Source organism: Temnothorax americanus, unplaced genomic scaffold, assembly GCF_048541705.1.
Source record: "Temnothorax americanus isolate GAGA-0224 unplaced genomic scaffold, ASM4854170v1 Scaffold123, whole genome shotgun sequence".
In the NCBI taxonomy this organism is placed as follows: domain Eukaryota; kingdom Metazoa; phylum Arthropoda; class Insecta; order Hymenoptera; family Formicidae; genus Temnothorax; species Temnothorax americanus.
Window position 1 is genome coordinate 326,188 of NW_027509257.1, and position 27,858 is coordinate 354,045.

Consider the following 27,858-nt stretch of genomic DNA (forward strand, 5'->3'; position numbering starts at 1 on the left):
CACCCACACACAAACACACGCACGCACGCACGCACGCACGCGCACACACACACACACACACACACACACACACACACACACACACACACACACACACACACACACACACACACACACACACACACACACACACACACACACACACACACGCACGCACGCACGCACGCACGCACACGCACGCGCGCGCGCGCGCGCACACAGGCTCAAAAGCAGGCTCGCCGCCGGGGGCGCGAGCGCGTGACGGTGACGGCGCGCAATGCGCGCATGTTGTGCAAAGTGCAAACGTCTATTCCATGGTCTATTCCGCGCATGGTGTATGCGTCGTGCGATGCGATGGTGTGTGCGCGGCGCGCGCGTCTGTCATGAGTCACAGGAGCCCACAGCACAGCACAGCACAGCACAGCACAGCCCACCCTGGCCCTGGCCCACAGTCACCTCTCTCCGGTAGGTCGCGTTCCGTGTTCCGTGATTGAGTCTCCCTCGCACCGACGACAGGCGGAAGTGGGACTGTAGTTCCCGGGAGCACGTGGGAAGATCGCTCTCTCGCATCCCCGGGAGGCTCGCTGGCGCCGTTGCCGTCGCCACCGCCGCTGCTGCCGCTGGAGAAGATGGCTCTGGCGGCCGGTAATCGCGTCCCATCGTTCATCGCCGCCGTCGCTGTCGCGTGCACCTAGTGTTGTGCAGTGTTGTGCGTGCGTGCTTCCCTCCTCCCGTACCTTCCTGCCACCCCTGTCACCTTCGCACACCTCCTCCGCACGGTGGGTCCTCCTCAGGTGTTTGGCTGGCCCGCTCTCGTCGTTGCTCGTCTTCTTCGTGTGGTGGTTTTCTTCGACCGTTTCGCTTGCGATGTGTCCTTGCAAGGTTCCTTGGAGAACGTCGATCCCAGGTTAAAGGTAGGATGAAAGACCGAATTACTGATATATTCAGTAACATCGTTCATTCAGTAACATTTGATTTTATATATATATATATATATATATATATATATATATATATATATATATATATATACACAATACGCTGATACTTTGTTTTAAAAATATTTTCTTCTGATTACTCCAATTGTAAACTTTAAAAATAAAATGAGAAAGTTTAAATAAAATTGATTTTTAATTTTTAATTAATATAATAATGACCAAGTTCAATTGCACCTAATACTGGTAACCTAAATCTCATTGTTCCTAACCCTTAACGTGAAGTGTATACGTGGGTCTACGGCGTCCGAGCCAAAGTGATATCTGCTTGTAACTGTAAAACTTGCAAGAGTTTGTTAGAAAATATTAAATAAACGATGTTTATCAAAATGACTATAAAATCGTCAACTACGATGTAGACAGATGTTTCATGAATTTTTAGATTCTTTTAAAATACTTTAAAGTAGGAAAAAATAGCGTTGAATGTTACAGACCCATGTATACACTTAGAAGGTACCGAAAAAACGTATACACTTTAAGGGCTAAAATTCTGGCAACCAGATAAACAAATTATTGGCAGTTTTTCTATCCAAATTTTTTATTCCCAACTGCTGCCAATCAAAGTTTGGTGCAACGGAGGAAATATTTGTTTCACCCAGATAGTTTTATGTTGAGATAATAGAATACAAAATGCCAGTATTATGTTCATTTTGTGATTGATGTCCATAATACTGTTGACAGTATTAGGAGAAACACGAAAAAGTGAACATATCACTGGCATGAATAATTATATTATAAAAATTAATAATTTATTCCATATATATTTTTTTTTCTTTAATTTCAACATTATTTTATCAGAAAAATGTCTTACCGTGAGACTTACTGTTCAAATTTTGCCTATAATCTTTGCAGCTACTTACATCTACTCTATTAATAAAAATGGACGTAACTCAGCAAAAAAATGAGTTTCTCAGACAAAGTTTTTTTTTAATTAGTGGATTGGCTTTTAGTTTCAATTTATTGTTATAATAATTATTAGATTTGTTAAAAATTTTATTAAAAATTAATAAAATAATATAAGATATAGTTTTTCATATTTTAAAAAGTATTTGAATTTTGATTGACAGTAATATGGACACTGTCAGTAACTTGGTCTTTCACCCTACAGGGGAGAAAAACAGAGAGAAAGAGAGAGCGAGAGAGAGAGAGAGAGAGAGAGAGAGAGAGAGAGAGAGAGAGAGAGAGAGAGAGAGAGAGAGAGAGAGAGAGAGAGAGAGAGAAGGACAGAGGATCGAAAGTTGCCCCTGGTTACACGTGGATGTTTTGTATCCGTTTGACTTCTCCTTTTCACACTAAGCATTTCGAAAGGTGAGTTGTGCAAATACAATTACATATCCAGTCATCTACTTGTGTCATTTGTGCCTCGTAAAGTTTCCTTTTGTCGGAAGATTGTTGCCGATGATATAAATGTCATTGTTAGATCTCTTTCTACTAGTTGTACGTTCCTGTACTTTTTACATTTCAAAGTAAACGTTTATACAGGTTTGTAGAGGAAGAGACATAAGTCACAGGAAATATATAATAAAAACAAACTGATCTATTTGAAATATCTATCAGAAATGTCTTATATTATTGTAACTGTTGTGGCTACAATGTCTATTTATTTTCAGTTACCTTACTATTACCGAGTAAAAGCCCGACGAGCGAAACCATGGATCAGACAAGAAACAGATCAAGCAGGCCGCGATTACGGTCTCACGGTAACTCTGCTAGGGTGCTTGTGTTCAATCAAAACGAAGCTGAAGAAACTGCCAATAACGTGGAAGCAGAAGTGCACAAAAGTCCGGTACCACCAAAATTGGAAAGCAAAGAAGCTGCAGTTCGGCCTGGTTAATAAGATTTTCTTCCATATTAATTTGCATTATCTGTACCTTGTTGTTTCTTACTATTCATATTAAATAATCTATCTTGTTGAGTTATGCGATACATGTTACATTAAAATTATATGATTTCAGTTAGCGGAGAGTTATCAAATCTAGTTCGCATGAGAAATTCTGCGATAGGAAAGTCGGCGCCTTCTCTGTCAGTTCATGTGGTTAGTATGTTTCAATCGACAAGCATGATAATATGAACTTATTTGTGCGTATATTTGGCAATAATATTCATTTTTTCCCAGCGTGATTTCAACATTTCTCGTCGCGCTGCTAAAGCGGTCCATCGCAAGTCTCTCATTTCAACCACGTCACCTACCTTACCACGTTGCCATTCACCTTTGTCAGGTATGTAATTTTTATATCTTTCTAATCATCTTTATCTTTAGGAATGTTACGTCTTTTCATCAAGTCCTTTTGAAAATACAGGGATGCCTTTATAACAATAATTAAACGTACACACAATGCATTTAATTTTGTTAGACTTAGAACATATTGAAATATTTCTGTATCCTGCCACCTAGTATCCTCGATAAATTAGATCTTAAAAGAATTCTATCGTAGCATAAATTTCATTTATAATTAGCGGAGAGATTTTTTTATCGTTTACTGATTTATTTAATTATTCAATGATGTAGTAGATTAATTTTTTCTACTGCTTGTTTCCCGAATATAGCATTCGTCCCGATAGTAGGCAGTCCTCTAGAGAGCCCTAGGATGTCATCCAGTCCACACTTTGCTTTTGCTCCAATTAAAAGGTACCTACTTTACATTTATACCGTTTGTCCTAGGACATTTCAATTAGTCCGATCTGATTGCTCAAGGAGGTAAGATGACGTCGTTGAAAAAGCGCTATATCTTCCGCGTGTTATGTAAATAGAAAAGAAAAATGGTGAGACAAAAACTGCACTGTGCAAAGTTTGTGAAAAGAAGCGAAAGCATGATAAAGAAATGCTTGTAAGTTTTAACGTGATACGAGCATCAAAACTTCAAGAAATGCTTTAATGTCTTTTTATGATTTATTAATTTAAATAAAATTCTTGAAAAGAGAGGTATTTTTAAACGCATATTATATTATGACATTCAAGAATTGGCGGAGGTGCTACAGGAACTGGCGATGGCAGAAGATGGTCAGTTGCTAGTTTACCGTCCAGTGGCTACGGAACAACACCTGGTTCCAGTAATGTTTCGGTAGATCGATTAATATGCGTTGAATACCTTCTGTCCGCGCGGTCCGCGCTAATCACGATTTATAATTTGTCATTTGTATTCCGCTAGTCACAATATTCGAGCCAAGAACGTTTGCATCAACTGCCAAATGTTCCCACCAAGGACGAGCTACGCATGTTATCTTGCCATTTCTCCAAGCCCGGGACACCATGCTCCTCCCATCCAGGTTTCCCAGGTTCTAGCATATGTAGTATTCCGGGCAGCGTGTCTCTCAGCCTTGAAGAAGAAGGCCGTCGATCGCCGTTACATCGTCCACGTTCCCGAAGTTTGAGGTATTGCGTATAAACGATTGCGTATGCGATCTATTAAAATTTCTTTACCGGCTGCTACTCAACAGTTTTTAATTGATTGATGTTAAATCACGATTATTATACTGACAAATATATTGATTTCTAATTTTTGCAATTGCAGCAGTCCAAGTCGATCACCTGTTCTTGACAGCGAAATTGTTATGATGAACACTTTATATAAAGAAAGATTTCCAAAGGTATTATTGATTAATTTTGTTTATTGTCAAAGAATGTTTATTAAAATAGCCGATTATGTCAACCGTGATAATTACATTTTCAGGCAACGCAACAGATGGAAGAACGACTGACCAATTTTATTAATGAAAATAAAGAGATAGATGAATATGAGGTAGTGGTTAATATGACGCAAGATTCATTACCAATTTTACGCTTTGTACATCATCAAGTAATCGAAATGGCCAGAGACTGCTTGCAAAAATCTCAGGAAAAATTAATTACAACGAGATACTTTTACGAGATGAGCGAGAATCTGGAACATCTGTTAATGGAGGTACGTATATATATATATATATATATATATATATATATATATATATATATATATATACGTACGTATATATATATTATATATATACGTACAAAAAGTCACAATTCATATACATATATATATATATATATATATATATATATATATATATATGTGTATATATATATATATGTATATGAATTGTGACTTTTTGTCGAGACATATAATGATTATTGCAATTATTTTGCAGACAAAAGATAAGTCTTTAGAGGCAGCAACAAGATTAACAGGACTTATAAAGAAGCTACTATTAGTTATATCGCGTCCAGCTCGACTATTAGAGTGCTTGGAATTCGATCCTGAGGAATTTTATCATTTACTTGAACAAGCAGAAGGCCAAGCTAAAGTCAATGCGGGAATAAAAGCTGATATCCCTCAATATATCATTACAAAACTGTCCTTAAATAGAGATCCTATATCCGGTATATATTTTTAATTTTCTAAATCAACGCAATATATTTCTAAACAAATTTATTATTTAATTTTCTCATACGCAGAACTTGCTGTAGAGTTGCAGGAAGACTTGAATAAATTGGAGGATTCAGCGAGTTCTAGCGATAGTAATCTGCAAGTGACATCGAGTTCAAATAAAGACGATGACAAATCTCAGCGTATTCCGTGCGAAAGTGATTACGAGGTATTGAAACTTATTAGCAATGGTGCGTATGGCGCTGTGTATTTGGTCAAGGAGAAGACCACTCGGCAGAGATTCGCTTTGAAGAAAATCAACAAGAATAATTTAATGCTACGAAATCAAGTGGAACAAGTGTTTGCTGAAAGAGATATAATGAGCTTCACGGATAATCCATTTGTAGTCTCTATGTACTGTAGTTTCGAAACCAAGGTATGCGTGTCACGCTTCATTTTTATTGCGGATTTTATAATATGATGTATATCATTAATCATTAACAATTGCTTATCCTTTTCAGAAACATTTGTGCTTGGTAATGGAATACGTAGAGGGAGGAGATTGTGCGAATCTTTTAAAGAATATAGGTCCACTGCCACCAGACATGGCAAGATTTTATTTCGCAGAGACTGTCTTAGCTGTCGAATATTTACACAGTTACGGCATTGTACATCGAGATTTGAAGCCCGATAAGTAAGATCATATGAAGCAGAAAAGAAGAACATGTATTACACAAGTAAACATTAAATACACAAGTAAAATATCAATAATTATTTTTTTTTATAGTTTACTTATCACTGCCTTGGGACACATCAAGCTTACTGACTTCGGCCTCAGTAAAATGGGTATAATGTCCTGTAAGTATGAAAGCTTTAATTGTAATATAACTAAAAGGGCGAAGTAAAAAATAAATAATTGTTCGCGTTTAATTTCAAGTGGCAACAAATCTTTACGAGGGTTATATCGATCGAGACACACGGCAATTCTCAGACAAGCAAGTGTTCGGCACACCGGAGTACATTGCTCCAGAAGTTATATTGCGTCAGGGTTACGGTAAACCGGTCGACTGGTGGTCTATGGGTATTATATTGTACGAATTTCTAATTGGCTGTGTTCCATTCTTTGGCGAGACACCCGAGGAATTATTTGCTCACACAGTGAACGGTGATTTTTCTTTTCCCGTTTCTAATCTAATCTTTTGGCTTGATACAAGTCGAAATATTCTCTCGCAAACAGTATATTGCATGATAAATAATGAATTTTATTTCCTAGATGATATCGAATGGCCAGGCGAGGATGATTGGCCTGTTCAACCTGAGGCGAAGGACATTATAACAGTTCTTTTACATCAGAGCCCTAGGGATCGACTGGGAACTGGTGGGTCGCACGAGGTCAAGGAGCATCCATATTTTTGTGGAGTAAACTGGAACAGCTTACTTAGGCAGAAAGCCGAGTTTGTGCCACAATTAGTTAACGATGAGGATACAAGTTACTTTGATAGTAAGTATCAGAGATATTGCGATACACTATTATAATATAATATTTTATTCAGTCTGTGAATATTTATATTTAGAGTCTATGCTAAATGGTTATAGTAGTGCTATAATTTTCTATTTTATTTGCCATTATTGAAATATATTATCCTTGTAATATTTCAGCTCGTATGGATAGGTATAATCATGATTTAGGCGATGATACAGACGACACCGATGATTCCCCCTTATTCGGATCGTTCTCCTCTTACTCGCCTCAGTCGCGCAAGATTTCACAAACGCGCCCACCTCAGTTCAACTCGGACGTAGAATCGGACGCTTCCAAGAAACAACTGTTCCGCACTGAGCTTGAAGGCACGTTCGCGCAATTGTCTCTCGGATCGACTGCGTCATCGATCGCGCCGCTATCCAAACTGACCGATTCACAATCCGCACAATTATTTGAGAAACATCGACCGCCCTCTTCGTTAATAAATAATAGTTCCTGCGCCGAGAATCAAAACAGAATCGACAAGCTCAACGCTACGTCGTCATCCTTCGTGACTCCCGGCGCTACGATCTCATCGGGCAACGAGCCGCAACTGTCAGCCGTTAAGAGTACCCAGGCGGAAAGAACGTCGATTCATCTGAGTACACCCGATTCCTCGCAAACCGAGTCCGATGACATTAGTCCTCAGATCCAGAGAAAGCGGCACACGCATTCCCGTGACAAGCTGCCCAGGTTCAGTATATCCGTTGATGATGAACACATGTGAGTCATTCATTCACATCCTCGCAACAACACAATTTTCTCTCTTTTCTCTTTTTAACTTACAATTAGTTTTTACTCTTAACTCTCATATACATTTCCAATTTTTGTATAATTTGAGTTTATATACAAATAATATATAATTAATTAGAGAATACTATTATAGTTTTTATTTTACAATATTAACGTGTATCTTGTCTAATAATCAACGTACTGTCATGTGTACATTTAATAAATCTCTAATTCATTTTATCACAATCGTATCTAATAATTATAAAATCTAATATTTTTACTCTTAGATCAGATCTTCCACACACATCCTCACAGTAATATAATTATATTTCTCTTTTTTCTTTTTAGTTTAATTTCTCAACTCTCACACGTATACGCTTCTAATTTCTATATTAATTTATGCACTTTACTTTATAGTTTTTATTTTATAACATTGATGTGTAATTTATATAGTAACCGACAGCCATTTGCATTTAATAGGTACATCTAAAATTCATTTTATAATTAAATAATTGTGCTGAATTATAAAACTGTAATTTTTTTGTAAGATTAGATCTTCCACAATCTCACACTAATATAATTATTTTTTTCAAGTTTAATTTTTTTAACTCTTGTATATTTCTTATACTCTAACTCTTGTATATATTTCTAACTTCTATATATATTAATTTAACACTTTAAGTTGTGTATTTTACTTTACAATTCTTATTTTATAACACTGATATGTAATTTACATAGTAATTTACATAGACATAGTCATTTGCATTTTTGATATCTATGATACATTTAATGATTAGATAATGAAGTATTCGGTATTTATAAAATCGTAATTTTTTAGATTGGACCTTGCAGCGGCAAATAAAGATGCAGTGGAGGAGAGCAAGCACAATTCCAGCACTGACTCCTTCGAGTCTTTCAGCGCCATATCTGTGTTACCATCCGCCCGGCAGAAATCTCGATCCGTCATAAAATCGGCCTCGACCAGTGGATTGTCGTTAGTGATCCCGACCAGCGACTTTGCCTGTATGTATTTCTCAAGAATATAGAATCGAGAAAAACAGTCTTTAACATAGAGGCTGAACTGCACTTGCACTTGCATGTTTCTTCTCCTCTAGTAACCGATTGACCAGCTGAAAGTGAGACTTGTAAAGGCAGAAGCTTGTTGCAAGTTTTACGCGCTATGTCTGGATCGGATAGCATTTTTGCTCTTTAATGAAGTGGTTTAAAATTCGTTTATTTCTCATTTGAAATATGTATCTTTAGATGACGCGCCGCTGAATGTTCAACCTATCGAGTCGCCTGGTGGATCGTCGACCGCGTCTTCAAGGGATACTTCTCCCTGCCGCGAGCTGAGTCCTCTTGTGACTAGTCTGAAACCGCCCATTATCATTCGTCGAGGACCATGCGGCTTTGGCTTTACCGTACACACCATTAGAGTATACTACGGCGACAGTGATTTCTACACTATGCATCATTTAGTAATGGCACGTATAAATAACTTACTCTAATTATTCTAATTATTCTAAGAATGCTAATCACAGCATATCTCTCAAACTACCAGCATTTTTTATATACTAACTCTAAAATCATCGTCTCTACCTGAATTTGATGGAAATTCTCTCATTATATCTCACTTTTAGAATTCCTTATTTAAAGATGTTGTCAGCTTCGCATTGTTCCTTTTCAACATACTTCTGAATTTGTTAATTATTTTTATTTTTTATTCCATATTAATTTTTATCTGTTATCCGAGTGCTATTATTATTATAGCATACACTCTATTTCGTACTCCGTTCTATTCATTTCTATATCTGTCATATTTAATTCTTATTATACGTTATAATTAGTAATTTGATGAAGTACCTTACAAATAGATTCGAATCTGTTGGCATAATTTCAAATTCTCTATGATTACTTCGAAAAATAAAAGTAATACTTTCAAGGAGACTCGAATCTGGATGTAATGGGTTTGAACCTTTTATAAGTACCTCGAAAAACAAGTGTTAAATTTTTATACATTACATTCTTTAAACTAACAATTCCATTCGAGTACTATTTGTAAAAGACTCGATTCTTTACAACAGAAACTACTTGTACGTATATTTCGAATCCTGCAGGTACATTTTTTAAAATTTGAAATTAATTAGTTGGAATCAAATACTTTGCAAGTACAATATACTCGTAGCTCGAATCTTAAAAAATGAAACTTAAATATTGAATTTAACTCGGATTTTTAAGTGCACATTGAACTTGCCATCCCTAGTTGTGATATATAACATTTTAAATTCTGTGTTCTATTTTTACTTATTACCTTGCGCTTCATCTTCAAATTTTGCGTGTTTTATTTCACTCTGTCGAGAAACAACTTTGCTTCTTTTCTCTAAAATATTTAATTCCAATATTTAATTCCTAATAATTCCTAATTTAATTTTATATAAATCACTTTCTATAGGAGGTTGAACAATCCAGTCCTGCATTTGAAGCTGGTTTAAGACCCGGCGACCTGATAACGCACATAAACGGCGAGCCGGTGCAGGGCCTGTATCACACCCAGGTCTTGCAGCTGATGCTAAGTGGCGGTGATCACGTAACGTTACGCAGCACACCACTGGAGAATACCAGCATCAAGACTGGCGGTAGGAGGCGTGATCTTGCGCAGAGTAAACTGGCGCGCCGGACGCTGCACAAGCAACGGAAGCAAAAGCGGGATCACTCAGACAAGAAGCGGAAGACGTCCCTTTTTAAAAGAATAAGTTCCAAACGGGCGAGCGTAGAGATGCAGCAGGTACACTGGGAAATTTTGCTTGTACCATTGACTATGAATTATGTATTTCGTGACATCTGTATACTTCAACTGTACTCTATACTAGATTACTATGTCCCGTTGTGCGATGCATCTAATGTTGATTTGTCAATTTTGCACAGCGAGACGTGCAGAAGAATTACGTCATTCTTTTACACGCTATTGCAAAGAAAAAAAAAAGAACTGAAGAAACTTTAAAGCACCAGTATATACGCGATTATACACTGATTACGTTAAGTGCATTTTCTTTTGCAGCCGTTAACTATCAGTTGTCCATTGTCAGCACCCATTTTGTCCAGCGACAGCAAACCTCCACTTATGGTATGATTTCTTATACATTCGCTCATCTTTCCCGTCGATCTCCATCGATGTCGTTTCTGTTCGCTGCGCCGTTCTGTTGACAACATTGTATTTCTTATGCGTATTTCTTATGCGATTACACGGCTTTTGAATGCTATTCCACACTCTGCAAATAATTATTGCGTTCAAGAATCTTTATACAACACCCACGATTGCCAGTTGTTAACAATACATAAAGTTGTCCTATTATATCGGATTGACTCGTTTCACAAAACGAGATGTTCCATGAACAAAAGAGTACTCGTACTTTCGCACTGATGAATTTTGTCAATAATTTTGCAGATGGCCGCGGGAATTTGCTCGCCCTCGATGGTCACGCCTAGCCGATCGTTTCAGTCGTTTACGCGTTCGCAAGAGGCGTCACCGTATTTCACGGCGTGTTCAAAATCTGTCTGCAGCCCGTCACCGCCGACGAATCGCGCCAGCACAGACTCTTATCATTCTGCCGGGAACTCGAGTTCGTGCTCGAGTCCGAACTCCTCGTCCCCGGGTTCGAATACGTCCGCGGGCAATTTGTCGGGCATCTCGAACCAATCGCATTATCAGCGGCCGAGCACTCTTCACGGTCTCAAGCACAAGCTGCATACGGCCGCGAAGAACATCCATTCGCCGAATCGCAGAAAGTCCGTGGGCCACATACCGCTGTCGCCGTTGGCTAGGACACCGAGTCCGTCACCGATCCCCGCCAGTCCGACGAGAAGCCCAAGCCCCCTGGCATTTCCCACGGGCCATCAACCCGGTAGTTCTAACACTACGCAATCGTATAGTCCAGGTATAAAAAAAAGATGCAATTATATAACTTAACATTTTGATTGTCGCAGCGATTACGTATGCAAATTACGCTTTTGCGTTTCTCCGAAAATCGTGGCAATCAGAGTAAAAGTAAAATAAATAAGCGAATAAACGATAAATACAAAAATAACTAAATATTTAAGTTTTTATTTGGTCACCTGATAGCATTTTTTATCGGTAGTCTTGATTGAAAAACAAACGGAGAAAGATGAAATAAATAATTTATAAATTATAAAATAAATCATTGTAAAGGAAGCCAAATAGCATCAAGATTTTTTCTTTGAAGTACTTTACTAACATCATGTCTTCTGATCTTTGTTTCTTTCTCTTGAGAAGTATTTTACCGATTTTTATAATTTTTTTTATCCTTAGAAGAGCTTAGACTGTGATTTAATTGTGAAATTTTAAGAAATTTTAATTTTATCACAAGTTACGAGCAGTTACAAAATCATTTTTTTTCCAAGCGTTATTAAAATTCAAAAAGAAAACTTATTTAGGAGAAAAACATCAAGTAGTCAAAATGTAGCTAATTATGAGAAAAAGTATAAAACAGAAGAATCAAATATATTAACTCAGTGATGAAGAAGAAAAACATAAGTAATAGTTTTGTTTTCGCCTGCATTCTCCTTAAATGAAAAATAAAGTCGTCAGCTATATGAAAGTTTCGAAAATATATTATAATTAAGTCAAAATATTAATAAAAAGTTTATAATGTATGTAGATCAACGATTTCTTTGTAATATTTGTAATATTGTTGAGTAATGTTTTAATGATTTTGTGATACTAGGGGCATGTTTATCGACGCCGAACAATCAGAAGAAGGGATACGGTCGTCCGAAATCTGCGGAGCCGGGCTCGCCACTGCTCCGACGAGCGCTCAGCCCCGATCGGCTCCATCCACGCTCGGCGGAGAACAAGACATCGATATCGCCGCTGGCGAACACTGTGGTCAAAGTAACACCACGTGTAACCATTGCACAGCCGTCCCACAACAGCAGCGATACCTGTTCGGACGAATCCAACGAAAGTTTCAAGGAGGCCAACGAGAGCGCGAAAGGCGAGAAAAAAGTGCAAAGTGAACAGAAAGCGGACTACTCCAAATTGACTCATGGTATATCTATCAATTTAGGGAACGTAGGCATGTCGAATTCCTGTGGTAGCACGCAATTGCCGCGAATAGCCGAGGAGAAGGACTCGCCAACGGGCACCAAGAACGACGATTACTCGTCGTCGAAGGAGATCGGCGCGGAGAAAAGCGACAAGCAACAGCCGACGTGCGTTAACAATCAGTCCGGGAACGCAGAAAAAGGACAGAGCGATGAGCGTCAAGCTACCAGCGGCAGCAAAGTATTGCTGCACAACGAGAAAGAAGATACGGCCGTTCAAGTTGGTGTTCCGCAAGCAAGTGTGCAGCAAGCGATCAGTGTCACAAGTATACAGAAAAATCTGGATCAGAGACATTGTCAAACCGGCGAGAGATCTGTCGTGGCGTCGACGTTGTACAAAGCGCTTGTCGCCGAGCAGAAAAACACCAGCAAGGGTAATGTGGAAGCTCACCAAGAGATTAAAAAGACATCAAAAAAACACAAGTTTGACTCCGGCGACGGCGTCCATTCAGGCATGCACGAGGGCAATGCAGGGTTGGGGAGAGATAAGAAGAACTAATTAATTTCGTGCTTTTTAAGTAAATTCTTGAGGCGGCATCGGTTTCCTCTATACGGAGGGTTTTGAATTACCTGTGTGTTAATCAAACGTGAAATAAGGAAAAAGTTGCCCCTTCCAGAATTCAAATAACTTTCTCGAATAGAATGCTGACGATCCATATGAGAGACAAGAGACTAATCAAAAAGAAAAGAAAGAAAAAAAGGGAAAAAGGAGAAAGGATCACAGATTTTGAATTTATATAGCTTTATGGAACTTCTATATTCAAACTTATAGGCTTCCGTCAAATTAATACCTGAAAGCGATCAAGATACTTATATATATTTCCGAGAAAAAGGTTTTAATCTATTTCCGTAAAATATAATGTTTGTCATGTACAAGACGTACTGCAAACCTTCAAACGAATTTACACAGATGAAAAATAGATTATTTTAACTGTCAAAACGCAAAAACTCAAAGTTACTAACTCGAAAATCACAAAATATTAAAGTTGCTCTAACAGTGAGATGATTGGAGTGATTTTATGCTTCGGGCTACACAGTATTTACACGATCTCATTTACATTTATATCTAAATAATATTAGCACGTATGCACACGTACGCACGCGCGCGCGCGCGCGCGCGCACACACACACACACACACACACACACACACACACACACACACACACACACACACACACACACACACACACACACACACACACACACACACACACACACACACCCCCACACACACCCACACACACACCCACACACACACACACACACACACACACACACACACACACACACACACACACACACACACACACACACACACACACACACACACACACACACACACACACACACACACACACACACACACACACACACACACACACACACACACACACCCACCCCCCCCCACACACACACACACCCACACCCCCACCCACCCACCCACCCCCCCACACACACACACACACACACACACACACACACACACACACACACACACACACACACACACACACACAAAATATCAATATAGTATTCAATGGCTCGCATACAATACCCCATGTACGCGAAATAGTTTTATAGGGTATTTATTTTTGAAGAAAGGGTGGAAAAAAGCAAAGAGAATCTATGATACTATTTTGTTGCGATGGTTTATGTAATATACAAGATGATTCCGTTACGTACAATTGTGAAATTACAACGCAGTAATATAATTGTGACAAAAAATTAAGAAACTAAACGCGATTTTCATCTAAATTATTCAATACATTTTGTTCGTTGATTGTACTGTAGTTGATTGCACTGAATGCAAACAAAATATCTATACTTCTTTACTCGACCAGATATTTTTCTTTTATCTAGCATATTCAATTACATGTACGCAAAAGAGAAAACTATTTTGTTTCTTAATTTTTTTTCTCCATGAGTACTTGTGTCGTCGCGAGATGAAGAGATACAATTGGTGCTCATACATTTTCATAACTCAGGTATCTTGTCACTGCTTAATCAATACTTTTCCTATAGTGGTCAAAAAGTATATACACGCAATATAGATACTGACACAGCAAAATCAAATGCTTATCGTCGCGGAAGCATCTTGCATACTTGTAAATTACAGAGACAGCAGATATCTGAGAGATTGGAGCTCGATGTGCACCGCAATGCACTGAAATTTTAGTATTAGTCACTCTTTATTAATTTATCGTACATATAATACTGTACATTAGTCGCAATACATTTTAGTTGATAGAGCATTATCACTGAAATATTTAGCGCCAGCATACTTTTTTTGTAATTGATTAATCTTCGAATTCATTTTTGCTCGTTGTTACATCAACGAAAAGTCGATAAATGGAAGTATGCTTCAGATCTTTGCTAATAAACAAGCTTTATCTCTGCTATAGGTATGTACAACTCGTTCATACTACACGGCGATTTGATACTTGTAACTTTGTCGTAACTTCGTCAGCACGATAGTGTCCAATTAGCTAAGAATTAATCGTTTATTTCACGAATATAATAATAACGCGCGCTAACATTCGTGAAATTGTCAGATTTTCTAATGAGTTATATGATTAATATGAATTTATGTTTATCGCAGATTTTATCAATAATAATAAATTATTATTAAGATTATATTGTTGGCGTATTAATGGCGATACATTGATTAGTGATTAATAATAAATAAATTATAATTAATTAATAGATTGATAGATATTAATAATACTAATTATTAATAGATATTGATGACTGATAGATATTAATGATTAATAGATATTAATAGATTCTATTAATGATTGTCACTAACGATTAACGGCATCACAAATTCTATTTATTAATAGAGTGAATTTGATACTTTAAGAAGAGTCCGATTATTGTCGTAGAATTTGAAGGCGGCTTAATTTGGCCTGAGATAATGCCATTTTACTCCGTAGCCCGTCCAGTTATACGAATGTTAGCGCCCACATCACGTAACACTGCTCATAGCGATAAAGTTTACTCTAAATGTCCATGTTGCTCATTAGTTGAATAAAATGCGATACGATAATTTACCACGCGAAATAAAATTAAGCTTCTAGATGTAAGGATGTTTAAAGTAAAATTTGTGCTCGCGTGTTGAGCAACACTTTAAGCTGGGTAATTCGTAGAATCTTGAAGAGCGCGAACGACTCTCAAGCGCGGGATTCGTGATATTTGTTTTCTATTGTTGAAATTATTTCTAAATTTTCATAATTTGATGTATACGTATATGTGCTTGTATGTTCAAGTTTCGCGTTTGCTATTTATGTATTTAAATCTTTAATTCTGTTATAAAATGAAATCGCGCAATTTCACAATTTCTCTTTCCCATTTTGTATATTTCGAGATCGGCTTATTCAATATATTCAACGAATCTCCTTGTGTTTCATTTTTCACGATAACGGTACGAATCGAGTTGATGAAGCCACTACGGCGTAACTACGCGCTAGAGCGACAGTTAACATTAAGCTAAACGAGAAGTGATGCTAACTTTAATTAGTTTGTGCACGTTCGCGAACGTTGCGGCGTCGTGCATGGTTCTCATTATACATATAAGATTTCGCGTCTCCGTCTTGTTTGTACATTTTTGCACATTGTACACGTTACTGAATCACTGATATTAACACGTTGATGTCCGTTATGTGTCTAGCTAATACTTAAAATTATTATCGTAAGCTTTCGCGATTTACGAAGCAACTAAGTTTCCTGAATACACCGTGCGAGCCATATTATGTATTACGATAAGAGAAATAAGCGGAACGAGAATTTTCTTTCTTGACCTCGAAGTTGACGATTCGTAAATCCCAGTGAAATTATTATTTTATATTGTTAAACATTTCTTTTAATTCACTGTTGATCGGGTCATTTCCGTTTATTGCAAATTCACCGTGTTTGAAAAATTGTTAATTTTTATGTAATATAATTAATGTTTCTTTCTGGATTTTACATGATTTGTTAATGTGTATGTCAAGGAGAAAGGGGAGGGGGGTCATGACTAATTGACGCGTCGCTACAAATTTAAGGGTGGAAATATTTATTCGATTTAAATAAATAATTTTATTGTCCCCGTAATGTAATGAAGGCGATTTAGGCGATTCTTTCGGGACGACGCGATAAATTATAATTGAGAAATTAAGTCCTAAAGACTATGAAGGAAATGCTGGATGTTTCCGCGTAAGTCTCGCGTATAGTGCGGAGTAGCTGATATAGTTCACATAGGCTGTCGTAGTTATATAGCGTGTATATGTTATTATATATATCATAAAACGCAGCATTATTGTTGTTTTCGTTTGATTTGCGTAGAAAGGGGAGAGGCACAGGAGGGGTTTCATTTTCATTATCGTTACGCTTAGATATGTAAGCGACACCGCTAATCGCTATGAGATAAGGTGAAGAAGAGAGTGACTTCGACTTTTAATATTGTATGTGAATTCCTTCTCGTAAAAGCCAATCGTAGAGATTAAGGATGGAACGTGTCGGTACAGATCCTTGCGAACGGAACGAGCGATTTCGTTGCAAATGCGCGTATATGCGATGGTGCATGCAAGTTTAATTTGTAATCCGTCGCGAAATTCTCTTCGAATGAATTGTGACGCGCGGAAAATCGAGTCTGTGGCCGCTTCGTCGGGAATCACGGATAATTCCGACGCTGATAATCGCAACATTCGCGGGATAATGCTAACGATTTTACAGTTTTATTTCAAATATGACTTGAACAGGTAACGAGATCGCGGACTCGCTTTCGCGTACCTTCGCATTGGGAGCTCCTCGGGATCGTTCCGTTAGCTTCTATCTACGCCCGTTGCGATGGACCATGGACGGCGAGAAGGAAGCGCTAGAGCGAGCGAGTGCATTGTCCGAAGTGTTACTTCTTTCTTCTCTTTACCTTCTTTACACATTTGCAGTCTTTATTTAGAGAAATTGCTCGATTATCTTCCTGCGTTTGCTTGCGTTTGGCAGCTCGGCGGTGGAAGAAACGCCGGCTACATTTGCGCGCATATGTTTTCTGTTTGTATTGTCGTCGAGAGCAAGCGGACAGATTGTACTAAAGTGTGATTGTAAGATTCGAATTTGTATAAATGCCAATGATTTATCGTCTCGAACCTGCTATTGTTTAATTTATTCACCTATTTTACACGTTATATATATATATATATATATATATATATATATATATATATATATATATATATTACCGAGATAGCCAAATCAAGAATAAATTTTGAAAATGTTTGCTACAAATTTTGTCGATAGAAGACCAGCAAGCAAAAATATAACAGAATCTGCTAACAGAATATAATGGCAGATTAACCGCAAAAACTGACAAGCAGAATCTGCCTTTTTGCAACTATTTAAATGATGTATTCCATTTAAATGGTTACAATATGAGAGATACAAGATTTTCTGTTCGGTTTCAGCAAACAATTCACTGATTATATTTAAGACTCCTGGGCTCTTTTCGCCATCATGTGAGGTCGTAAAAAGAAATTTGCATCAAACACTTTAGATTACTTCGATCAGCATACTTTAAAAATGCTTTGAGAACTATCTTGCTTTTCCTTAATAGTTAATAAATTAGTAAAAAAGTAACTAGTAATAAACTAGTAAACTAGTAAACTACTAGTAATTAAACTAGTAATAAAGTTGTAAAATGAATGTAATACGAAGGCTTATATAACTAGCCTAGCTTTGTATTCATTTTACGGCTGTTTATTAACTGTCAAGGGAAAAGGATAGTTCTCGAAGTATTTTTGAAGTATGCTGAAATGATCTGTAGTGTTTAGTTATTTTATTCAAATATCTTTTTATTTAGAAATGGTACGCAAGAATTCTCAGCGTGTCATTTTTCACCTCTGACGTCACGATCTCGTATGATGACGGAAACAGCCTAGGAGCATTAAAAAAAGTTTAAAAAAGTCGTGAAGTGTATGCGCCAGTATAAAAAATTATTGAAAAATCAGCCGTACAAAATTATTTTAATATATCCAATCAAAAATATAAACTAATGCATTTCAATGTAAATTGTGCTAATTTCCATAAAAAGAATATTTAATTAGGTTAATCATAAGTACTGTTTAACATTTCAGAATTTTAAAAATATTAAAAAAAAAAAATGTTGAAATTGGATAATTGAACCAAATAAAAAGAAAAAGAACATAAACGAAAAATTGGCAATAAGAGAATCGACGCGGTTATTAGTGCGTAATGTCATAAGACAGATATATTTTTATATTACAAGTTTCCGGACGTTTCGGCTCTTCTTCGAGCCATCTTCAAGCCATCATCAGCATTATTTATGTTGAAATGGACAGTTATTTTATATTTTTGATTGGTTATATTAAAACAATTTTGTACAACAGATTTTTTCAACAGTTTTTCGTACTGAGGTACACAGTTAGCGACTTTTTTAAATCTTTTTTATAAAAAGGTAATTTTTTAGTGTATATTATATTTCCACAGTGTGTATCGCGTTCAGCGATTTCGTTACACGTGAACTTGTCGCGAAACACTATCGCGTTTCTTGATTAATTCTGATAATAAAGTATTAGTATGCGCAATCGTAATGAGCGCAAGTATTGTGTTATGTTATATATATACCTATCTATGCAAGAGTGCAACAAACTAATCTAATCCACTCTTAAAGAAGGTATGTAAGAGATTGAATTGTTGCCGCTTTTCCGCTTTCCGATGCTGATTGGTTCTCTCGCTTGGTTCAATTCGTACTACGAGAGTAACTGTCAGCGCGAGAATCATGTTTGTCATTTTGACAATTCATAGGCCAGTATTCATAGTCGGATCTTATATTTAAGATCGTCTTAAGTACGATTTTAAGATGTTATGAACCAATATCACCAGAGCCGTATTTTAGCATATCTTAAGATATTTTACTTATTAAGATGACGATCTTGAAATAAATCCGACTATGAATACCAGCCATAGTGACAGTAGATTATAAATGTTTTGTCATTCATTTTACTCATAGACGTAACTCATATATTTATATAACTATACTCTTGATGGTTTACCTCTTTCAGCAGTGCGCGAAGCTCGAAATCTCGGGGTCTTATTCAGTGCGGACTTATCATATTTAATACACATACAATGAATGGTTTCATCTGCTTATAGAACGCTTGGATTCATCCTCCGATGGGGTAGATTTTTTAAGAATATAACCACTTTAAAATTATTATATACTGTACATTAGTTCGCCCCAAGTTGGAGTACTGTTCCATAGTTTGGTCTCCGTATTTTAAATGCCATCAGTTATTGATTGAACGTGTGCAGCACAAATTCCTGCGTATGGCTGCTTATTGGCTGGGTAATCCCATGTCAATTACTTGCCATGACTACTGCACCTATATTAGATAGATTAAATCTGCTATCGTTAGAAAGTAGGAGACTAACCTTTGACCTTACATTTATTTTTAAGCTTCTCCAATCACTCTACTGATTGTCCGGATTTGTTGGAACGTATCTATTTTAACATCCCGACTAGAGAGAATTAAGACAGTACTCCATCTTCCACCTCGGGTATCACCGTACTTTGTATAGCGCAAATTCTTGTGTAAATAGGCTAATAATATCTGCAAGTAATTTCTCCAATAGTTGACTTTTTTGGTGGCTCTGTATCTGTATCAACTTTTAAACAAAAACTTTCTCGTCTACTCTTGTAACCTGAATGTTCTCCATATTATGTTGTAAAATCTTAATTTTATTTTATTGTTCTTGTTTTTCTTTTCTCTTTGTACGCTAAAAGGTTTATTACCCGTTAATAAAGTTTATTATTAATAAAGTTTATTATTATTATAATTGATTTTATTCAAGTTATCTTGATGCGTGATGTCAAATAAATATGTAAAGATTAAATTTAATACATGTTATTAAAAATACATATAATAGTCGAGAATAAATAACACGTGCTTTGTAGTGTGTCTACAGTAAATGTTAAATTTAAATTTTATCAGCTATGAGTTTGTAACGTAGGTATACTGTAGTAGATTTGTATTAGGTATCAGAAAAAAAATTTCATAGCAATATTCAGCAGCCTATAGGCATCTATATTATCACACACCATAATTCCATTTTAAAGCCGCGATCGAATTGACAAGGTTTTTTCTTTTTCTTGCTAATAAATCTGCAAGATAAGAGAATGAAATACGAAGCAATATAGGCTCGTTTATGAAAAATTTTGTAGTGCAAAACGAATAATATTTGGGGAACAAGCAACAGAGAATGTTTTATAATTTTCAAGTATCTTGGCGGCGACGCGCAACAGTTTAACGTCGCGCGATCACCGCGCTGCGAGAACAATCGCGAAGAAATTTAAAAATAAAAAACAATATTCAATTTAAATTTTCTGTAAAATAGAGGGGTTATGAGGAATAAAAAAGAACACATGTGCAAATATATAAATCTGAAATATTTACGACGAATTACGCGAACGAGCGAATTACGTGCCTGTTCTTTAAGGAAAAACAGAATTGTTCGTGGACGTACATTTGAGCTTGTTAATTCGCACTTTCGACGTTCAAACGCATTTTGAAGCAAGCTCGCTCCTCCTTGTTCGCGATCGTTTGCCGCAACAAGTAAAGTGAGAATATCAAACGCGCTATCGTTCTTTTTTAATTACTCAATTGATTATTAATTGCCGCACTTAACGAGAGGTTCAAGCTATATATTCACTGAATTCCCGCGCGATTCACTCATTCGAAGTAGAAATCGAAACGGAGGCAAGAGACGCGAATTCCGAAGTTATATCGTTTCACTCACGCGACACGCGGAAAAACGATTCTATTAAGATTCGAATCATCGGATGAATCGCGCTTTGAATCATTTGTTTCTCATCCTCATGCACAATTTACTCACCGATCACGGTGCACTGCAAGAGACCCGCAAAATCACAGCCGGGAACCGAGAGGGTGATTCGTACAGCGTCCAGTACGGCATTTGGCGTTTATTTCGCTCGCAGCAACGGCATCCCACTCATTGCAGTGACGTGAGAAGGAACGGAATATTCGGCGTACGTTCAGCTTGCAACACACACACTCTGTAATACCGGATTTTTTTTCGTTCACGAGAAAGAAATTACACAATGTCTCACTGCGTCTCGTACCGCCGACATTGAACGAGTCGGAGTAAAGTATTACTAAATATAATAAGGCTCTATAAATGTGAGTATTCTCGTTCCGCCATTTTGGATCCAATCATCTGTAAAAACATAACTTTTTCGTAAACGTCAATACGCTTTTCCGAAAAAGTTGAAACCCTTTTTCGCTTGTATTGTTGCAATTAATTGCAACGCAGCCAGTCATTTTGGAAGCTCTGAGAATACGAGACCGAAAAGCGTGTTGACATTTACGAAAAGGTTATGTTTTCACATATGATTGGATCCAAAATGGCGGAACGAGAATACCTACTTTTTAAGAACTCTAGTATTACTTGCGCGCGCCGCTGCCGCCGCACAGTCGGGAAAGCCGTCGAACGCGATTGGTTCTGCGCGAGTCGAGCCCCCAGATCCGGTCAATCACGTTCGGCCGCTCCGAGCCGCCGTGCCGGCGCGCAGTGCGGCACTCTGCAGTCGCGATGCCGCAGCGTTATCAGTCGTACTATATTAGGCGCGACCGTTGAATGAATCACCTCTATGAAGTTGACCGGATAACTTCAACGTATCGAACTTTCATTAATTGGAATCGATTGGTGGTCGTTTGGTGGTCTTTGGTAGTCTAGTCTGATCGTTTGGTGGTTAGTCGTTTTCCTGTAAAATAAAAATGAAATTTCCGGTGTGAAGTTAGCTGGACAATTTTTATTTTTCAACTAATTTAACTTTTTTATAGCTCATTCGATGCGGAATCGTTTGGTGGTCACGAATATCATCATAAAAACGTTTGGTGATCAACCGTTTTCCCAGAAAATAAAAAAAAACCGTATGCGCATAATGCCGGACATATCACCTCTGTGCCACCTCTCTGGTGTCACCTATACTACGTTTACGCGAGCGTTACTTCTGTAGTAACTTACGATATATCACTCGTTTACGCGGAGTAAATTATCGTAAGTTACTACAAAATCCCGTTTACGCGAAGGAACGAATTATCGTAAGTTACTACAGAAGTAACGCTCGCGTAAACGTAGTACTAGTCGGAACAATTGTATTTTTCACCCAAATTGATTTTGATAGGGCTCAATCGACGCGGAATCGTTTGGTGGTCACGAATATCGTAATTAAAACGTTTGGTGGTCAATGGTTTTTCTAAGAAATAGATAAAACCGTATTCTCACGCCATTGGTCGTACGACTCCGTGACGTTAGCTCGGTAATTTGATGGATAAACATTATTTATCAATCAAATTGACTTTCATACGGCTCAATCGGCCGGAGCAATAACTTACTGGAGGATTCAAATCGCGTCCTTTGTAAATAATATTTATCCAACTAATGTCACGGAGTCATACGTCCAATGGCGTGAGCGTACGGTTTTTTCTATTGCTTAGAAAAACGATTGACCACCAAACGTTTTAACTATGATATTCGTGACCACCAAACGATTCCGCGTCGAATGAACCCTATCAAAGTCAATTTGGGTGATAAATACAATTGTTCCGACTAGTGGCACAGAGGTGATATGTCCGGCATTATGCGCATACGGTTTTTTCTATTTTCTGAGAAAACGGTTAACCACCAAACGTTTTACTGATTATATTCGTGACCACCAAACGATTCCGCGTCGATTGAGCTATAAAAAAGTTAAATTGGTTGAAAAATAAAAATTCGTCCGGCTAACTTCACACCGGAAATTTCATTTTTATTTTACAGGAAAACGACTAACCACCAAACGATCGGACTAGACTACCAAAGACCACCAAACGACCACCAATCGATTCCAATTAATGAAAGTTCGATACGTTGAAGTTATCCGGCCAACTTCATAGAGGTGAATGAATCCGTCGATTTCGGAGCAGCGTCAAAAGTCGGCGTGCGGACGATTGTTTTCATCGGCGAGACGGCCTTGTTACTTGCTTTCGTCGACGCTCGGAGTACCGTCATCTGCGGATATTACTCAGTCATGCAGTCATTCCTCCGATAAATTTCGGACAGGTGTGAAAGTGTTTGTGCTTCCGTCGTCGCTGTGCTCCGTGCTGTGGGTGCTGTTATTCGGAACGCACTCGTTCGTGTGATTGGTACTCCCGCTCCTTGTTTGCGGGAATAATCGACGGACGCGCTCAATATAATTTGCAAGTGTATATCAATAAGTGTCGTAAATAAATGTGTCGCACGAATTGTTCGCTCGAATCGAGGCGGAGACGTCGAAGCGCGAAGGTACAGCAATTGTGAGTGATTTGCAGTTTCGTCGCAAAGTAATGGCTCCGCCATATATCTGGACTATCGAATGTGCGGCGTTCATTTACGCGGCATATCTCGAGTCGTGCTTCAAACGCGCTGTGCCGGAATTGTCGTGCGACTTATATATCCCCGATTCTTTTCGAATAGCGGAAAGAGGGCCGAGTGAAAACGTGAAATCGTATCGTAATTCAAGTAAGTGATTCAAGTAATAGCGTTACAGTATCACCGTAGCTACGTGGCTGAATAACTCTGCCCGTTGCGCATCGGATTGGTGAGTCAGATTTTTTTTTATTGAGGTAAAACGAATCTATACGATTAGTCAAATATAGGGTAAATGTTTAGTATAACGCTCTCACCTCCGATTTTCTTAAAACTTTGTAAAATTGTTTATTTCTGTGTGTAAAAAACATTTTGAGAAGGAAAATCGTCGCTCAGGTCTCGTTTTTTTTAAATTTAATTTCTAAGTTTTGATGTCGTTAAGGTAGGAAAATGATAATTTACGTTTTTAAAATACTGCACAACTTCATTTCGTCATGGGTAGCGACTGTGTCACGTCTTGAAGGGTTCCACACACACACACGCACGCACGCACGCACGCACGCACGCACGCACGCACGCACGCACGCACGCACGCACACACACACACACCCCATAGAGCACAAGAACCTTTCAGAAATATCTAAGAAATGTTTCATTCGATAGGTTGAAACATCACATAAATATTTCAAAATGTTTCTGCAACAGCTCTGAGACATCTCTGGAATAGCAAAATGTCCGCGAATCTTGCACTTGAAACCTTTCTGAAACCGTGCTGAAAGGTTACCAAAATATATCTGAAACCTTTCAGAGATATTTAAAAAATGTTTCATTTGATGGAGTTGAAACATGTCATAAATATTTTAAAATGTTTCTGCAACATCTCTGAGACAACTCTGGAATAGCAAAATGTCCGCGATTCCCGCACTAGAAACATTTCTGAGAAAGTGTTGAAAGGTTTCCGAAATATATTGCCGTATTTTTTTTATTCGGGCGGTCACCCATCCAAGTAGTAACCGCACTCAAAGTTGCTTGACTTCCATGATCGAAACGGGCTAGTGACGATCCTCTGGTTTTGATGCTTAATTCCTTCTAGCTTATGTTCATATCGTTTATAAGCATAGTAGTGATAAAAATAAGAATTCTAGGCCGGGGATTTCAGGGGAGGTGAGAAGCGGGGGGGGGGAGGACTTGCGGCCGAGGTCTATGTCGTCGTTTTAATTAAACGCGCTTATCATTATACGATCATTATCGCTTAAACTGTATCGACAACCGCTAAATAATATAAGACTTTTATGATCGGCGGTTAATCAAAGTATCAACTAAACTGGGTTTTATACCTATCGGAGGTATGTCATTCTTAACCTAAAAACTACGCGCGGTCTTCGCCGTCTTACCGAGCCTGTATTTTAATAATACGCAAAATCCTAAATCTATCTAGCCGCACGGGCTTTCAACGCAACGTAATATTGTATCTTTCAAAAGTGCCGTAAGTGTAATATTAAAATAAACTGAATCATGGCAAAATTAAAAACTCAAATGAAAATAAATGTGACCATTTTGTCAAGCAACGAAAATAAGAATTAAACAAAAGAAACGTGTATTTTATATATGTTTAATGTTCGATCGACGAGCCGTCTATTTCGGCTTCCAAGCCTCATCATCGTCGCTCTCGCTTTCTTCCGACGGCGACTCAAAATCGTCGGAAGGCTAATCCACCGGGCCGATCAGGAAGTCATATGCTACAAATTCCGCGATTGCGTCTATTGGCGGAGGAGGCGCGGGAGTCGCTATCGGGAGCTGTAATGCCGACATTAACGGCGTGGGCGGCATGCATGGGAGTTCGGTCTCCCGTGGTGCAGATGTCGCTGCTAGGCTCCCTTGAGGCGGCTGCTCTCCCTCCATCGCTCGATTGGCCTGTGCCGCGCGTGGCTCCGCAACGGGTAATCTCTGTAAGATCACCCGGGGTGACTTTTTGGTCAATCGACGCGGCTGCTGGGAAGCGGCCGGTCTCAAGGTTTGACCTAATATGCATATTTACTTAAAATATTTAGAGTTTTGTGAACACAGATAAGTTAGAAAGAAGCAACACATGAAAGAAGCTGTAAGCATAAACTGCAGTTTTATTGATATGCAATACAGATACAGACAGCCTTCGGACACCATGTCTTTGCCACGTAGCACTATCAATCACAAACAGTGCAAATTGAACAGAGATTACACGGCATTATTTGATGTAAGTGGGCCTCCACACGACGCACAGAATAAACCATCGATCAGTATATCGGCGCGAGTGTCATGTTTTCGCTCAGCGTACAACATTGAGAATAATCCTCGTAATCTCACAGTACACGATGCACAAAATTTTACATTACCAGAAGTATAATAAAAGTATGTGCAACACATCTTTTTCAATTCATCTAAAGCATTCATTTCAGCCTGGTTTAATATACTCGAAAAATTACTTTCAAAACATCCTCAAACCTTTCATTGTCGTAACACGAATCGTTTGACAAAATTGCATTATCATCAATTTCTTGTTCATGTTCTTGTTTATGTTCCTCTTCATTTACTTCCATTTCTCCAGGCACTTCCATTTCTTCAGGCTCTTTCATTTCCATCTTGATAAAAAGGGAACGTTTCTCTTACGAGGATGAACCAATTTATTTGGAGATCGAGAAAATCTTGATGCGATCGGAGATCGGCGATTCCGATTTTGCGACGGAATAGATATCGCACTACGTCGACTCTCCTCTTATACAATCTGCTACAGTTTCTCATCTGAGGTTCGCTGATTTTCACAATCTTGAATTTAGAATTACGTATCGGTTTGCAAAGTTTTGCGTACTCCCTCATATCGGTGAGCTTTGATATACAGCTATTAAGATGGCGAACCAATTGTTGTATAAACCGCACGATCAAGCACACTAACTGATTCTCACTTCTAGTTTACAACTACTGAGCGTACCCTCAAATTTATCCTTCTATATCTCACTATTGTCACAGCGTTTGTTTAACATATCTAATTTCACAATGATCTTAGCATCCGTACAAATGCGCCTTGCGAAAAATCTACGATGTACAGTTTTGCACGTGTGCGATGAAATCACCGCGAGACACGTATGTTCATGAAAACGATATCGCACCATTAACTTTCAGTGGTTTAGTTTAATCTGTATAACTGCAATTGAACAGCTATCAAACCAGCTATTGAACCGCTATGAAATAGCTAAAAACAGCTATCAAACAGTTATCAAACAGCTATGAAACAGCTAAAAACATTTATTGAACCGCTATGAAACAGCTAAAAACAGCTATCAAACAGCTCTTGAACAGCTATCAAACAACTAAAACAGCTATCTGTATAACTGCGATCTGTATAACTGCTATTGAACCGCTATCAAACTTCTCTTAAACAACTAAAAACAACTAAAAAACAGCTAAAAACAGCTAAAACATCTATATTATACTACAAAGTAGGTGGGAAAAGGAAATAAAACATTTATATATACATATATATAGTTTATTTCAAAAAAATCATAATTTTTTCTGGTGTCGCGACCACCAATTAAATATTTTTAATACATTTTGTAATGCGCAATTCTTAACATGTTTTCCGCATCTTACAGTATTAGTAACATCTAGATTATTTAAAGATTCGATATCTTCGTAATCTGCATCCAAAGTCTCAATTTTTAGATGTCTTCTCGCTTTATTCTCAAGCAGATCCACCAGCCATTCTCGTTTCTGGCATCCCTTGACGTACAC

At 37.9% G+C, this 27,858-nt stretch overlaps 1 protein-coding gene across 7 annotated transcripts; it reads left to right on the plus strand.

Moving 5' to 3' along the window:
- The first annotated feature begins 15 nt into the window (after nucleotides 1-15).
- On the plus strand, nucleotides 16-14,059 carry Dop (microtubule-associated serine/threonine (MAST) protein kinase dop). Of its 7 annotated transcripts, none has more exons than XM_077399182.1 (22): nucleotides 16-893; nucleotides 2,585-2,803; nucleotides 2,930-3,009; nucleotides 3,091-3,193; nucleotides 3,522-3,603; nucleotides 3,934-4,036; nucleotides 4,124-4,347; nucleotides 4,487-4,562; nucleotides 4,646-4,876; nucleotides 5,103-5,334; nucleotides 5,410-5,756; nucleotides 5,842-6,014; nucleotides 6,108-6,178; nucleotides 6,258-6,485; nucleotides 6,594-6,821; nucleotides 6,980-7,565; nucleotides 8,413-8,597; nucleotides 8,838-9,058; nucleotides 10,027-10,359; nucleotides 10,633-10,698; nucleotides 11,020-11,509; nucleotides 12,317-14,059. In XM_077399182.1, the coding sequence occupies exons 2-22, from the start codon at nucleotides 2,626-2,628 to the stop codon at nucleotides 13,192-13,194; spliced, it is 5,115 nt and encodes a 1,704-aa protein (XP_077255308.1). In that variant the 5' UTR covers nucleotides 16-893; nucleotides 2,585-2,625; the 3' UTR covers nucleotides 13,195-14,059. The 7 variants fall into 7 exon arrangements, with proteins under 7 accessions (XP_077255308.1, XP_077255304.1, XP_077255306.1 ...); XM_077399178.1 differs by having other exon boundaries at nucleotides 16-444; XM_077399179.1 differs by having other exon boundaries at nucleotides 17-444; nucleotides 6,980-7,535.
- The last annotated feature ends 13,799 nt before the right edge of the window (nucleotides 14,060-27,858 follow it).

Bases quoted from the DNA above. Each gene is read 5' to 3' on its own strand.
- Dop (XM_077399178.1), top strand. From the start codon at position 294: ATGGTCTATTCCGCGCATGGTGTATGCGTCGTGCGATGCGATGGTGTG. The intron at 2,804-2,929 runs GTTAATAAGATT...ATATGATTTCAG, and splicing joins AGAAGCTGCAGTTCGGCCTG to TTAGCGGAGAGTTATCAAAT. The intron at 4,037-4,123 runs GTAGATCGATTA...GTATTCCGCTAG, and splicing joins CTGGTTCCAGTAATGTTTCG to TCACAATATTCGAGCCAAGA.